General features: G+C 46.2%; 1 protein-coding gene across 5 annotated transcripts in view; it reads left to right on the forward strand.

Annotated features, from left to right (window-relative positions):
• ANKMY2 (ankyrin repeat and MYND domain containing 2) overlaps positions 1-16,998 on the forward strand; it is a 118,779-nt gene that overhangs the window by 56,535 nt on the left and 45,246 nt on the right. For all 5 annotated transcript variants that reach the window (XM_033930965.1, XM_033930960.1, XM_033930961.1 and 2 more), the window contains exons 5-6: positions 755-915; positions 11,718-11,932. In XM_033930965.1, the coding sequence (XP_033786856.1) occupies positions 755-915; positions 11,718-11,932 (376 nt within the window). The remainder of the gene's footprint in view (positions 1-754; positions 916-11,717; positions 11,933-16,998) is intronic.

The raw sequence follows: 16,998 nt of genomic DNA on the forward strand, positions 1-16,998 counted from the left end.
AGCTGCAATTGGGAATGTTTGTTCTTTAGCTTAGACTGTTTGATATTATTTCACAAGTTGTCTTCTTGTGGAATTGAGGGGAGCACTTCATCCCTTCAGTGGCTGGGTTTTGGGGTTTTTTTTTGGTAGCTAAAAATTGTATAGTTGAGCCATTGTCATGATCCTGGAGTTCTGGGATACCCTATTTCTATGAATTAGGTGGTTTGGCTCAGCCTACTCATACTCATAACTACTTTTTATCAAGGAAACACTACCCTCAGAGTTGCACACTCTTGCTTTGTTGCATTTATTTATAGTTCTGATTGGTCAAGGATTGGAAAACAGCAAGTAACCAAATGTTGATATCTTAAGGTTTTTTTATGAGTCTGCTGCTTAAGATTCTAATGAACATTTGCTCTATGAATTATGGACTCAAGATGTACAGCAATGCCAAGTTGCTGATGCAAGCATAGGCCCATATCACTAATCTATGTTGCTGTTCAGTTGTTTCAGATCTGCTTTGTCAATAGAAAACTGACAGATTCAAGGACTGTACCACCTCTTATGATGTCACTGAAATGTCAGTTTCTCTGCCTTCCTCTGAGAAATATATTCTGGTAAAGAATCTCCAAATTTGACTGCTAGTGGCATTTTATTTGAGAATTATTATGTTAGTGTTCAGACATATCTGTTCGAAAGCAAGTAGAATTCTCATAGTCCCTTCTGGTATGTTAAGAAATCTTCACTTTTCACACAGGTGTGTTTTCTCTTTTAGGTCAACATGACTGTGTTATGGTCATCAACAATTTCTTTCCTCGTGAAAGACTGGACTATTATACTAAGTCTCAAGGACTAGACATAGAGCCAAAGTTGCCAATAAAACTGGCTGGGCCTCTGCATAAAATAATCACAACTACAAATTTACATCCTGTTAAGGTAAAAGAATAGTTTCTTGAATGCTTAAGTCTAAGTGTTCGGTTTGAAATGTACCTGAGTTATTGTATAGATATTTTTAAACATGAGTGTAAACGGTTTTTTTTTTTTTTTTTTTCATGCTTAGATATGTTGGTGCAGATACTTCTTGCGGCCTTGAACAAATAACTTAATCCTCCATTGCCTTAAGTTCAAACTTAGATTTTAAACTTTCTGAGGACAGAGCAGGTACAAGTGGGTAATTCACTGGAATTACCACTGGAAAGCTGTGACCTAGATGCATATGATAAATAAAAAATGTATTTTATTTACTGTAGTAAAGCACTGTCAGGTGGCTTACTGACTAGGCTGATGCTTTATATGTAGGTAAATGGCATTCTGACATAAGACCTGTGGAGATTAGTATTAATAGATGATTTAAAGATTAGACTACACTGTTTGGCATTATTCCAGGACAAGCAGACAGCATATTCTCACATGTGGGTGACATCATCCACGGAGCCCGGTATAGACATAGAGAGTTAAGTGGGGACAGAAGTCCCCGCCCGTCCCTATAAACTTCAGAAATAGTTATTTAATTTAATTATGCTACTGAATTAAAGGCTCTGGTAGAGATCCATTTACAAATAAGCAAAGACACTTAATTTGGAAATATTAATTGGGAAGAATACATACTATGTAAACTGGTTTCTACCAGAGCCTCTAATGTAAATATAAAATATAAATAATCAGCTGATGAGAACCCCCAAGTTGTCAGCTGAGGACTGCCTTTGAGTTGGCCGGGGGTCCCTTTTGCCAAGTTTGGCAGGCAGCAGTAGCGTCCCTGAATCACAGATGCTGGCACCTCTGGCTGATGGATGCTGCCAGCGACTGCTGCGCTTGGTGGAGGGGAATTCTGGCCATCTCTAGAGGAGGTCCTCTGCTGTCGGTGCTTGGGGATCCCCACCAGTCACTGCAAGGGTCAGCAAGTACTTAAACACTGTAGAAATAAAACCAGAAATGCATTTTCTTTTCTTTTGAACACAATACAAAGACATCTGCTATATACATTTCCCAAAACTAACATATTTTAGTCAATAAATTCTGTTTTTTACTTTTGTTGTTTGGAGACTTATTTTTCCATAAAGTTGGTCCCCAGTTTCTTTTTTCCACTTTCCCATCTTCTGTAAATTCTTCTGTTGCTATCCATTGGTTCTTCGTACCATGGTCCAGCATTTATCCCTTTCTCATCTTTCGTGCCTGCCCACCAGCCTCATGCTTAGCATTTCTCCTTCTGTTCTATCACCCCTCTCCAGCATCATGCCACATATCTCCCTCCATTTCCTTCACCACTATGTCCAACATTCCTCCCTCTTGTATCCATTTCAATCTGTACCACTGTTACCTTTCCACCACAACATTTCTCCCTCTCGTCTGTACCTCACTCCCTTCTATGACCAAAAATTCTCCTTTCTTCCATTCCCCATGTATACAACCTCGCTTTCCTTCTCAATGACACACCCACGCCCAATTCTCCCTTTCTATTTCCTCCCCCACCTCGGCATCTCTTTCCCTCCCTTCCTCCATCCTCTCTCCCAAGTTCATGCCTTGTGTCCAAAAACGCACTCCCTCCCCCCTTTTGTGTTCCGCGTTTGCCTCCCATGTTTGACCTCCTTCTGTCCCACTTTTGCATTTCACGTTCAACCCCTTCCGTGTCCTGCGTTTGCCTCCCACGTTCGTGTCCAGCCCTTATCTGCCAGCAGATTACCTTATCAGCAACTTTCTCATCCAAATGGAGCTCTGAGAGGTAGCTCGAGCCGCGAGACTTGTCTTCTATTTCCTGCCTGCCCTGCAGCAGCACACATAGCCAACCGGAAGTCTTCCCCCGTGGTCAGAGCTGATGTCATATGGAAGGCGTTGCGTCAGTCACGTGCAGTGAACAGGGCTTGTTGCCCTACATGCTGCACGTAACTGACGCAAAGCCCCCACGTGATCCACGCGACCCAAAGGGGGCGTCCCCAAGGGATTCCCGTCGTCCCCATTCAGCTCTCTATATGGACAGTCTAAAAGTGTAGAGGGGCATAATCAAAAAAAAACGTCTAAGTCCCTTTTTGGCCTAAGGCCTTAAACGTGGAAAGCAGAAGCAGGGAAAGTGTCCATAACCAAAACAAACGTCCTTGTTTTGATTTATGGTCTGCCTCTACCTTCAGGTGTTTAAACGCCCAGCCAACCACTACATCTACAAGTAAACCCCCACGACGTCTACACTTATATCCCATAATGAACCAAAAAAAGGCATAAGCCCAAAATGTCCAACACAAGAGCTTTTAGGTGAAGGAGAAGCCAGTCCTTCGCCTAAAAGTTGGATTCTGTAACCGGTGTCTGTCAAAAACAACACCGGTTACAGAATTCCCCCCCCCCCCCCCCCCCACACACACACAACATCGGGGCAGGAGGGAACCCAAGCCCCCCCGCGGCACCCTCCGACGATATCGGGACAAGAGGGAGCCCAAGCCCTCTTGCCCCGGCAATCGTGCCTCCCCCCCCCCCCCGCCAAGTACAATTGGGCTAGGAGGAAGGCCAAACCCTCCTGGCCCCGGTGACCCCCCCCCCCCCCCGCCGAGTACGAGCTGGCCAGGAGGGAGCCCAAGCCCTCCTGGCCCCGGCGACTCCCCACCCCCCTCTACAATACAGGAAGGAGGGATCCCAGGCCCTCCCACCCTCGGCACAACCCCCCTCCCCCCAACGACGTCCCCCACGAATCTCTGATCGGACCCCCCCCCCGCCGACCCGCAACTCCCCCCCGGCCGACCTCATGATCCCCCACCCCCACCCCCCTTCCCCGTACCTGAAATCGTTGGCCGGACAGACGGGTGCCAAGCCCGCCCGTCCAGCAGGCCAGCCGACTCCAGAATGGGGCCGAATTGGCCCAGGCGGCTGAAACCCCGCCCACAGGTGGGGCCTGAGGCGCCTGGGCCAATCAGAATAGGCCCGGGAGCCTTAGGCTCCTCCTGTGGGCGGGGCCTTAGGCACATGGGCAGTACTCCAGATACGGCCGCACCATCGCCCGATACAACGGCAGAATAATTTCTTTCGTTCTGGTAGTAATACCCTTCTTGATTATACCTAGCATTCTATTAGCTCTCTTAGCGGCCGCTGCGTACTGTGCAGTCGGCTTCATTGTCATGTCCACCATTACCCCCAAATCCCTTTCTTGAGTACTCTCCTTCAATAACTTCCTTCCCATCGTATAGCTGTACCTTGGGTTTCTGCTTCCCACATGTAGTACTTTACATTTCTCAACGTTGAACTTCATCTGCCATCTCGTCGCCCATTCCCCTAGTTTGTTCAAGTCCCTTTGCAATTCTTCGCAGTCCTCTTTAGTCCGAGCTCCACTAAATAGTTTGGTGTCATCCACAAATTTTATTATCTCACACTTCGTCCCTGTTTCTATATCATTTATAAATAATAGCACCGAGTCCTGTGGGACACCACTCGTGACCGTCCTCCAGTCCAAGTAGTGGCCCTTCACTCCTACCCTCTGTTTCCTATGCGAAGTTTCTGTGGTACATGCTCAGTGTCTCCTCAACGTAAGTCAGAATCCTGACGCTGAAGTACTACTACTTCATCATTGGACCTACACTGAAGGAGACATTGAAGCCTTCTCAATGCTCTCATCGACACAATAGCCGTCAATCCTCTGTGCATCATATATCTTCCAAGAATGCCCATGCTAAGTCTCCTAGTATTGAGGCCTTTGATTCAGGAGGATCCTGATTACTCAGCACCAGAATCCTATGATCTGGACTCCGATCTATCTTCTCTTCCACCACAACATAGGTCACCTCCCAGAGAGTCTTTCATTTACTAAATATATTCATCAACTGAGTCAGGCTCTTCCAGTTAAAACAGAGGGCTGAGCTTCTCGATGCTCTTGATTTTGACCAATTTCATGAAGATCTTCTTAAATTATCATTCCATCATCTCAAGAATTGGGAATCTCTTCTACTGGTGCCACAAAAACTGGACTCTAGTGCAATACTGTCCTGGTTTTGACAAGCCTCAGTTACATCAATCTCTTCTGGTGGAGTTTGCTTTGAAAAATTCATCTAATTTCAGGACATATGCCAGTACTGTTTTTAAGTTGCGGCAAGAACCAGCCACCATGATCCTCATAGCTCCGTGGTGAACAAGACAACCCTGGTTTCCTTCAACTACATGTCAGGGAACCTATCCCACTACAAATATTTCCAACTCTATTGACTCAGAACGAAAGATCCCTCCTTCATCCCAGTCTACTTACAGTCTCTGCATCTCACAGCTTGGTTCCTAGCGTGTAGAAGACGTCCATCTCTCTGATCCAGTATCAGCCATCATAGCCACCTCCAGGAAAACTTCCAAACAGAAATGCTACTGCTTCAAGTGGACACATTTTACTCTCTGGTTTCGCCTAAAGAACTTATCTCCAGGCATGCCCCTTGTCATCAGTGCTGGATTACCACCTTCATCTAACACTGGTCTCAAAACCACTTCAGTATGTGTCCACCTCAATGTTATTAGTGCTTTTCATGTACACTTGGACAACAAAACCACTTGCTTCACACCCGTTAGTGTGTCAATTCATGAAAGGTCTCATGTGTTCCAATCCACTGATCAGACTTCCTCCAGTGGCTTGGGACCTCAGTGTGGTTCTTACAACCTTGATGAAACCTCCATTTGAGCTTCTTGTGACTACTCATTTGAAATATCTCACTTGGAAAGTAGTATTCCTCATTTGTATCACATCTGCACGTCGGGTCAGTGACTTACAAGCATTTGTATTTGATCCTCCTTAAACAACTTTCTACTATGATAGGATTTTTCTTCACACTCATCCAAAATTTCTATCAAAGATAGTTTCAAATTTCCATCTCATCAGTCTATAGTGCTACCTGTCTTCTTTCCAAGACCACATTCTCATCCTGGTGATGCTGCACTCCATTAGGCTGTAAATGTGCTTTGGTTTACTGGATCATACAAAGCTTCATCAGTCAACTACCCAACTTTTCCTCTCCTTTGATCCTAACAGGCTAGTAGCTCCTGTTACCAAGAGGACAATCTCTACATGGTTAACGGACTGTATCTCAATCTGCTTTGCTCGGGCTGGGCTGTTACTGCAAGGTTGGGTGACAGCACACAAAGTAAGAGCCTCAGTAACCTCAGTAGCTTTCTTCCGTTCCACTCTTATTGAGAACATTTATAAAGCAGCTACTTGGTCCTCCATATATACTTTCACATCCCATTTCTGTCTGGAGACTCATTCCAGATGGAATACTCTGTTCGGTCAAGCAGTTCTTCAAAATTTATTCTCTGTTTTAAACGCTAACTTCCTTTCGTCACTACCAGCTAGGGAGTCTCGCATGTGAGAATATGCTGCCTCCTTGTTCTGGGATTAAGCACTTTTACTTACCTACAACGGGTATTATCCCAGGACAAACAGGCAGGTATTCTCACTAGTGGGTGACGTCATCCGACGGAGCCCCGATGCGGACGTCTCATTTCATCTTCAATACCAAGTGCTACCTTTTGGCTTGGCTTCGTCTCCCAGAGTCTTCACCAAGTGCCTGGTTGTAGTGGCCGCAGCACTTAGGAACCACGGTCTCCAGGTGTTTCCCTACCTCGACGACTGGCTCATCAAAGATTCCACTTCTCAGGGAGTCGTCCAGGCGACCCGAAGGGCGATTTGGTTCATGCAGAGTCTGGGGTTCGAGATCAACTTTCCAAAATCCCATCTGCAACCCTCCCAGACTCTTCCCTTCATCGGAACAGTTCTGGATACTGTGCAACTCAGAGAGTTCCTCCCTCCGCAACGCCTGGAAGCTCTTCTCCATCTCTGTCATTCAGTGTACTCTCGCCCGTCCATCTCGGCGAGACACATGATGGTTCTTCTGGGCCACATGGCCTCTACAGTACATGTGACTCCTTTTGCCAGACTTCACCTCAGAATTCCTCAGTGGACCCTGGCATCTCAATGGACGCAGGTATCCGATCCTCTGATTCGCCACATTCAGGTCACTCCTGCTCTGCCACAGTCTCTTCGCTGGTGGATGCTCTCTTCCAATCTCTCCAGAGGTTTGCTGTTTCTCATGCCTCCCCATCAGAAGGTTCTCACGACCGACTCTTCGACCTATGCTTGGGGGGCGCATCTGGATGGTCTGCGCACTCAAGGCTATTGGAGCAGTGCAGACCGCCTGTGTCACATCAATCTACTGGAACTCAGAGCGATTTTCAATGCTCTCATTGCTTTTCAGCATCTCCTTCACGACATGATGGTTCTCATTCGCACAGACAACCAGGTCGCCATGTATTATGTCAACAAACAGGGTGGCACGGGATTGGCCTCCCTCTGCCAGGAAGCTCTGAAAGTCTGGGATTGGGCAATTTGCCATAACACCTTCCTCAAAGCTGTCTACATTCAGGGGACGGACAATGCCTTGGCGGACAACTTGAGTCGTCTTCTCCAGCCTCACGAATGGACTCTCTATTCCACGCCCCTACATCACATATTCTCTCTGTGGGGAACGCCTCAGTTAGACCTCTTCGCAGCCCCCCACAACTTCAAACTGCCTCAGTTCTGCTACAGGATCTACACTCCTCATCGCCTCGAGGCAGATGCTTTTCTACTGGACTGGAGGAATCTCTTTCTGTATGCGTTTCCTCCGTTTCCTCTCATTCAAAAGACTTTAGTCAAGCTCAAGTCAGCCCATACCACCATGATTCTGATTGCTCCTCGGTGGCCCAGACAACCTTGATTCTCCCTTCTACTTCAACTCAGCAGCAGGGAGCCCATTCTTCTACCAGTATTTCTCACTCTGCTTACGCAGCATCAGGGATCTCTACTTCATCCCAACCTGCAGTCTCTACACCTGACAGCTTGGTTCCTCTCAACGTAACTCCCCTTCAGTTTTCACCAGCTGTGCGGGATATTTTGGAAGCTTCACGAAAGCCTGCTACTAGACAATGCTATTCCCAAAAATGGACTAGATTTTCTACTTGGTATTTTTCTCATCATTAGGAGCCTCAACATGCCTCCTTATCCTCTGTCTTGGACTACCTTTTGCACCTTTCTCATTCTGGACTCAAGTCTACATCGATCCGAGTCCATCTGAGTGCAATAGCTGCTTTTCATCAGCCTCTTCAAGGGAAGCCTCTTTCTGCTCATCCTATGGTTTCCAGATTCATGAAAGGACTTTTCCATGTCAATCCTCCCCTCAAACCGCCTCTAGTGGTTTGGGACCTCAATGTTGTTCTTTCTCAGCTTATGAAACCTCCATTTGAGCCTCTTAACAAGGCTCATCTAAAGTATCTCACTTGGAAAGTGGTGTTTCTCATTGGCCTCACGTCTGCTCGTCGAGTTAGTGAGCTTCAAGCATTGGTTGCAGATCCACCTTTCACAGTGTTCATCATGACAAGGTGGTGATTTGCACTCATCCAAAATTCCTTCCTAAAGTGGTCTTGGACTTTCATCTGAATCAATCCATTGTTCTTCCAGTGTTTTTTCCGAAGCCTCATTCTCATCCTGGAGAATCAGCTCTGCATACTCTGGACTGTAAGCGTGCCTTGGCTTTCTACCTGGAACGCACCAAGCCACACAGAACTGTTCCTCAACTTTTCATCTTCTTTGATCTGAATAAGTTGGGACGTCCTATCTCTAAGTGTACCATCTCCAACTGGATGGCGGCTTGTATCTCTTTCTGCTATGCCAGGCTGGATTACCCCTTCACAGTAAAGTCACAGCCCATAAGGTCAGAGCAATGGCAGCCTCTGTAGCCTTCCTCAGATCGACACTGATTGAGGAGATTTGTAAGGCTGCTACTTGGTCCTCGGTTCATACCTTCACTTCTCATTATTGTCTGGATACTTTCTCCAGACGGGATGGACAGTTTGGCCAAACAGTATTACAAAATTTATTCTCCTAAGTTGCCAACTCTCCCACCATCCCATTGTGGTTAGCTTGGAGGTCACCCACTAGTGAGAATACCTGCCTGCTTGTCCTGGGATAAAGCAATGTTACTTATCGTAACAGTTGTTACCCAGGGACAGCAGGCAGCTATTCTCATGTCCCACCCACCTCCCCTGGGTTGGCTTCTCTGCTAGCTATCTGAACTGAGGAGACACGCCCGGTGCATTGGGCAGGAAGGCACTCGCGCATGTGCGTTGTGGGCAACTCGAAACTTCTAAACTTTCTACAAGCAAGTATGCTTGTGAGACATCCGCATCGGGGCTCCGTCGGATGACGTCGCCCACTAGTGAGAATAGCTGCCTGCTGTCCCTGGATAACAACTGTTATGGTAAGTAACATTGCTTTATCCAGGGACAGCAGGCAGTTAATCTCGCAACCCTCCCACTTCCCCTAGTTGGCTTCTTATTGCTTTTACTGAACTGATAGTCCCGTGAGTTGATGTCGGGTGGGAAGGCACTCACATGATACGGGCCATCTCAAGATATCTGAAGAGTTAGTGATATTACACTTTTAGACCATCCATACCAGGCTCCGTGGATGACATCACCCACAAGTGAGAATAACTGCCTGCTGTCCCTGGATGATACCCGTTACAGGTAAGTAACACTGCTTTATTTGAATGTGTTTTATTTCCAGCCCTTTCCTCAAGTATGTACAAATAAGATGCTCTTGGTGAAATCTGTAAACCATTAGATAACTTCAGTAATAAGATATTTAAAGAGTCTAGTCCAATTAGTCAATTGTCTGGTTTGGGTGCCTATAGTCACACTTTGAGCTGTCCTAAATTTCCACTTGTGGGAAAGGTATGTGCAGCCAACATTCAAATGATAAAGGGGTATTAAATCTTTCTTGCATGAAATCATCATATGACCTCTTGTAGGATGGTTAGTAAGGTTTTTATTGGGAACATAAGTGACGTTCCATAGTGTGTGCCAACATTCAAGTGTGATCATTTGCAGTTTCAGATGTTCCTAAACTGCAGTTCGCTAAACAGCATGAGAGATTCATTCAGGGGGCAATTATAGAAAATAAAGCCACCTGAGCTATTTCCTATGATGAAGGTAGGTAGCATCTTAAGAGACTAGCCAATTTATTAGGGCATGAGCTTTCAAGGACCAGAGGACCTTTATTTTAAATTTTCCATTTTATTTTTCCTGGCTATATTTAACTTTGCTGTTTTCCTTCTCTTCTATTTTTATTTCTTTTATGCTTTGATATTGGATTCTGCAATTCTTTTATTTGACCTTTTTGCACACCTCTTGTATCTATAATACTTCTCTTTCTCTTTTTTTTCTTACTTCCATGCTTACTATAACAAATTTTTTACTCTAGGCTAACTTATCTGGGTATAAAAACCTGGAATGATCTACCAGAAGCAATCAGAAAAGAGACAAACTACACCACATTCAGAAAAAACCTGAAGACCCACCTCTTTGATAATTAACTGTTTCAACTTCTATATAGCACCCCTACTTCTAGAACCCTCCTCTTGCTTCTCCATGCCCCCGTCCCCTATTACTTTCCCACTTCCTCTTTGAATGACGCCTTGAGCTTGTAGAGGTTTGTGCGACTCACAAATGGAAGATTAGATTAGAATTTAGGTTGTGAGCCCACTGGGATAGTGAGGATTATCTCATTTTTAATGTATTTGTATTTTAAGCTGCTTAATATTTATGTACAAACGGTATATCAAATTTAATAAATCCAAATCAAGCCAGGACATCACATTCTTATTCTCTAAATTCACTTCAAAGAGTCAGTTTCATTAATTTGATGAATTTCAGTTGGATAAAGCAAAGATAAAAATTGATCATTTATAGTTTGAGCTTTTTGCACTAATATTTTGGTATGTAATTGAGCTCATGCTCTGTACAGGAAGAAATTACTACTACTACTACTATTATTTCTATAGCGCTACCAGATGCACGCAGCACTACACAGAGTCACAAAGAAGAAGAAAACAGTCCCTGCTCGAAAGAGCTTACAATCTAAACAGCCAAGACAGACAAACATGATGTCATGGATACAGTTAAAGGGGAACGGTTAATCAGCTGGCTGGGTTGGAGGGCAGAGGAGAAAGGGTTAAGGATTGAAGGCTATATCAAAAAGGTGGGTTTTCAGTCTGCTTTTAAACACGGGAAGGGAATTGATGGACAAACTTGGGTAATTTATTCCAGGCATAGGGGGTAGCTAGATGAAAGGAACGAAGTCTGGAATTGGCAATGGAGGAGAAGGGTAAAACTAAGAGCAGCTTATCTGAGGAACGGAGTTCTCTGGGAGGTGTATAAGGAGAGAGAAGCGAAGAGAAATATTGAGGAGCAGCAGAATGAACAGAAGCTCCCTGCGCTAATAACCGCTATCATGGTTTAGGAAAAGGGATGCAGGGGGGGGGGGTGGAATTTGGAAGTTAAATTACTGCAGATTGCTGAATTATTTAAGCAAGTACATTGTTCGATAAATACTGCATTTATTAAAGTGTTTTTTTGTTGTTATGGTAGATTCTTTTGTGTAAAGATACACTGACCATTTACTACTTGAAATTGCTATAAATGCAGTTAGTGTAGACTGACTTATTTGAAAAAAATGTTTTAGTTGTTGTACAGTGTTTACTGTGATTTTTATGATTGTAAATTCCTGGTGATCACTGGTTTTCTTATTGTAATCTACTGTGAATTTTGTGGCTGTTGCAGTATATAAATGGATATTATTACTATTGTTGCCTTAGTAAATCCAGAGTAATTTACTAACAGCTTGAGTTCTGGAAGAATGGGTTAACTTTCATGATTCCTTCTGGTTTTAATTTTTTTTTTAATTGTTTCTGCAGATTGTCATGCTTGTTCAGGAGAACCCTCTGCTGGCAGATGTAGAATCACTTGGAAAATGCTGTAGGGTTCTAGATCTGATATGTGAAAAATGCATGAAGCAAAGGGACATGAATGAAGTTCTTGCTTTGAAAATGCACTATCTTAGTTGTATCTTCCAGAAGTGCAGTAACTTCTTGAAAGAGAGGGAAGATGAACTCAATGGATTACTCAAAAGGTATATATACAGTATATTTGTTGTTCTTTATAGAGATACAGTAATCTCATAGCCTAATGGCTAGTGCAGTGAGTTGAGAACTTGGGAAACTGAGTTTGATTCCTACTGCAGCTCCTTATTACCCTGGGCAAATCACATAGCCATTCATTGCCCTAGTATAGAACTTAAGATTGTGAGCCCACTAGAGACAGGAAAAAAAACCCTACTTATATATAGTAGATGTAAACTGCTTTGATTGTAGCAACAGGTGGTTTCCAGTGCAATTGGTGTGTCATTCTGGACAAGCAAGCTATCTCCCTATGGCTGAGAGCTCTACTGCCATCTACGGTTTTTCCCTTTTACATGCGAGCCAGAAGGAGTGTTTCTGTTCTGCTTTGCTCTTTATTTTATTCGAGTTATTTTCACCTTTCTCAGTTTTTCAGTGCTTGGAGCTTCCCTGTTTGTGGGTCCAGCTCTGTGTGGAGAAGAAGCAGACGGTCTGTAGCTGACAGGCCAGTCCCTTGTGGTACCTCTTGGCCAGCCTGCAGAAACATTTTTAGAGCTTGGGGCCATCCATGACCAACCACAGTAATATATTTTAACAACTTGAGCAAGACTAAGGCACAATTGTCCAATAATACTGTAAAACATGAAAGTTCTTACTTGAACATGAGAGCTCTCGTTCTAAATTTTAAAAAATCTTAATTTTTCGAAATGTTTTAGCACCTCAGTCATTGGGTTTGTGACAGAAGTAATGTAACTGTTTTCACTGCAGTAAATAGATTTTATTGATTTCAGTTCTAGAAGAAATTCATTTTTTAATTGAAAAATAAAATAAAAGTTAAACATTGAATTTTGAGATTTGCTGCTTTTCCAATTTTTTGTAAAGAAAGGAGGCTTTCTTATAATGGATCCCACCAAGCAGTTTAAATAAAAACACTTTCCTTGACTTTACTAGATCCTAAGAACACAAATAAGGAAACTGAAGTAGAGGGGGATGGATGGCATTCCCTGTAACGTGTTTATATTTCTTTGGTCTGAAATATCTGGATATTGATTTTCTATTTAATTTTATTAGAATTTTTTTCCTTATATGTATTGTACTTAGATTTAAACCACTTAAATCTACATTGTACCCCCCCCCCCTTCCTTTTTACAAAGCCGTGCTAGTGGCTGCCATCCAGCAAAAGCCCCGAAGCTCTTTAAACCCTTGTGGGCTTCAGGGCAGTTACCTCAGTGGCAGCCACTAGCGTGGCTTTGTAAAAGGATGGTGTGTTAACTAAATGTGGTATAGAAGTATTAATAAATATTTATGCAGGGATAAGGAATGGAGTAATGCATCAGTATGTGCTTTGTTAGTCTTTACAGCAACATTTTTTTCAATTCTGCTGTCTATAAACTATAACTTGTAATGCATGTAAACTATCCTCCCTCATTCTATAACTTGACACTTACATGTTGATACTGACTCCCAGGTTCTATATATCAGTGGTTCCCAACCCTGTCCTGGAGGACCACCAGGCCAATCGGGTTTTCAGGCTAGCCCTAATGAATATGCATGGAGCAGATTTGCATGCCTCTCACTTCCATTATATGCAAATCTGTCTCATGCATATTCATTAGGGCTAGCCTGAAAACCCGATTGGCCTGGTGGTCTGCCACGACAGGGTTGGGAAACACTGCTATATATGATGCCCGGATTTAGGTGCTTAAATTTGAACACAATCCTGAGATGCGCAGGCAACTTAATTGGCTAATGAGCCATTATGAGCAATAATTGGCCTCTTAAGTACCAATTACTGATGGCATTAATTAGTTTGCATGTGCATCTAGTTACGCATTGCTCTATAACATTTGGGGGCTGATTCTATAAATTGGCCGGCACCTAGAAAAATAGTGCCAGCTGTGTGTCAATCACATTTAGGCACATAAGAGCATAAGAATTGCTGCTGCTGGGTCAGATCGGTGATCCATCGTGCCCAGCAGTCTGCTCAGATGGAGGCCCTTTGGTCAAAGACCAGCGCCCTAACTGACACTAGCCCTACCTGCATACGTTCTGGTTCAGCAGGAACTTGCCTAACTTTGTCTTGAATCCCTGGAGGGTGTTCTCCCCTATGACAGACTAAGGAAGAGCGTTCCAGTTTTCTACCACTCTATGGGTGAAAAAGAACTTTCTTATGTTCGTACGGAATCTATCCCATTTCAGTTTTAGAGAGTGCCCTCTCTTTCTTCCTACCTTGGAGAGGGTGAACAACCTGTCCTTATGTACCAAGTTTATTCCCTTCAGTACCTTGAATGTTTCGATCATGTCCCCTCTCAATCTCCTCTGTTCAAGGGAGAAGAGGCCTAGTTTCTCTAATCTTTCGCTGTACGACAACCCCTCCAGTCCCTTAACCATCTTAGTCGCTCTTCTCTGGACCCTTTCAAGTAGTACCGTGTCCTTCTTCATGTACGGCGACCAGTGCTGGATGCAGTACTCCAGGTGAAGGCGCACCATAGCCTGGTACAACGGCATGAAAACCTTTTCCAATCTGTTCGTGATCCCCCTTCTTTATCATTTCTACCATTCTGGTCCACGCAATGTGCGCCGCAGCCGCACATTGCTTGGATGGCTTCATCGACTTGTCGATCAGAACTCCCAAGTCTCGTTCCTGGGAGGTCTCTCCAAGTACTGCCCCAGATATCTTGTATTCGTGCATGAGATTTTTGTTACCTACATACATCACTTTATACTTATCTACGTTGAACCTCATCTGCCATGTCAATGCCCATTCCTTGAGCCTGATTATGTCACGTTGCAGATCTTCGCAATCCCTCAGCGTCTTCACTACTCTAAATAACTTCGTATTGTCTGCAAATTTAATCATACCAATGCCCAGATCGTTTATAAAGATGTTGAAGAGCACGGGTCCAAGCACCGAGCCCTGCGGCACCCCACTGGTGACGCTCTTCCAGTCCGAGTATTGTCCATTTACCCCCCACTCTCTGTTTCCTGTGCTCCAGCCAGTTTTTAATCCATATGAGTATTTCACCCTCAGTTCCATGGCTCACAATTTTCCAAAGTAGTCATTCATGTGGAACCTTGTCATACGCCTTCTGAAAATCTTGATATACAATATCGACCGGGTTGCCTTTGTCTATCTGCCTGTTTACTCCTTCAAAGAAGTTTACAGAATCATGGCTAGGAGTGCCTATGTAAAAACTTGGGCCCTGAAATGTAGGCCAGGATTTTAAAAGTCTACATTTAAGGCACATAAGTTTTTGGAGAATTGTGCTTAGCGGTGCCTAAGTCTCACTCCACTCATAGAAACGCCCACTTAGGTGTTGGGCACCATGCGATATGCACCTTTTGCCCAATTAAAAAAAAAAAATCTTGGCGAGAGGGAGAATTAGAAGTCCTTGAGCATGCGCAAGGCAGGCAGGCAGAAGCCGGAGGTGTCAGGTCAAAAGCGCGCTGGGACAAAGGCACGCTTTGTCTATGAACGGAAGCCGTAAGATTTTCTAGGCACACGAGCTGTGCCTGCGTGCCGGTGCTGGTGATAGACGGGGAGGTGGGTAAATTTAAGTTGTACTGGCGGGGGGAGGGCCAGTTCGCGTGGTGGGGGGGTGCCGGTTGGAGCGAGGGGGCCTTTGCGAGCGGGGGGAAGCGATGCCGGTTATCGGGGGGGGGGGGGTGCTCGCAAATCGAGTCAACACTTGGTTTGCGAGTCAAAAGTTTGCTGACTGTTTTGCTCGTCTTGCAAAACACTCGCAAACAGGGTTACCGTATTTTCACGCAAATAACGCGCACCCGTATAAAACGCGCACACGGGTATAGCGCGCAGAAATCACGATGATATGCACAAAAACTTTGGTATACCGCGCTCACGGGTATACCGCGCATGCTGCCCGACGCTCCTTTCGCCCGCCCTGACTTTCCGTGCGCTGTCCCGACTCTCCGTTCACCCCCCCTGACTTCCGTGCACTGTCCCCCCTTGAAGGTCTGTCCCCATCCTGAAAGCCTGATGCCCCCCCGACGTCCGATACATCCCTCCCCCCGAAGGACCGCCGACTCCCCAACAATATCGGGCCAGGAGGGAGCCCAAATCCTCCTGGCCACGGCGACCCCTAACCCCACCCCGCACTACATTACGGGCAGGAGGGATCCCAGGCCCTCCTGCCCTCGACGCAAACCCCTCCCCCCAACGACGCCCCCCCAAGAACCTCCGACCGCCCCACCAGCCGACCCGCGACCCCCTGGCGACCCCACGACCCCCCACCCCCCTTCCCCGTACCTTTGGTAGTTGGGCCAGAAGGGAGCCCAAACCCTCCTGGCCACGGCGACCCCTAACCCCACCCCGCACTACATTACGGGCAGGAGGGATCCCAGGCCCTCCTGCCCTCGACGCAAACCCCCCTCCCCAACGACCGCCCCCCCCCAAGAACCTCCGACCGCCCCCCCAGCCGACCCGCGACCCCCCTGGCGACCCCACGACCCCCCACCCCCCTTCCCCGTACCTTTGGTAGTTGGCCGGACAGACGGGAGCCAAACCCGCCTGTCCGGCAGGCAGCCAACGAAGGAATGAGGCCGGATTGGCCCATCCATCCTAAAGCTCCGCCTACTGGTGGGGCCTAAGGCGCGTGGGCCAATCAGAATAGGCCCTGGAGCCTTAGGTCCCACCTGGGGGCGCGGCCTGAGGCACATGGGACCATGTGCCTCAGGCCGCGCCCCCAGGTGGGACCTAAGGCTCCAGGGCCTATTCTGATTGGCCCACGCGCCTTAGGCCCCACCAGTAGGCGGAGCTTTAGGATGGATGGGCCAATCCGGCCTCATTCCTTCGTTGGCTGCCTGCCGGACAGGGGGTTTGGCTCCCGTCTGTCCGGCCAACTACCAAAGGTACGGGGAAGGGGGGGGGGGGGGTCGTGGGGGGCGCCAGGGGGATCGCTGGTCGGCTGGGGGGGGTCGGAGGTTCTTGGGGGGGGGCGGTCGTTGGGGGGGAGGGGGGTTTGCGTCGAGGGCAGGAGGGCCTGGGATCCCTCCTGCCCGTAATGTAGTGCGGGGTGGGGTTAGGGGGTCGCCGTGGCCAGGAGGGTTTGGGCTCCCTTCT

This window comes from Geotrypetes seraphini, chromosome 2, assembly GCF_902459505.1.
Source record: "Geotrypetes seraphini chromosome 2, aGeoSer1.1, whole genome shotgun sequence".
Taxonomy (NCBI): Eukaryota; Metazoa; Chordata; class Amphibia; order Gymnophiona; family Dermophiidae; genus Geotrypetes; species Geotrypetes seraphini.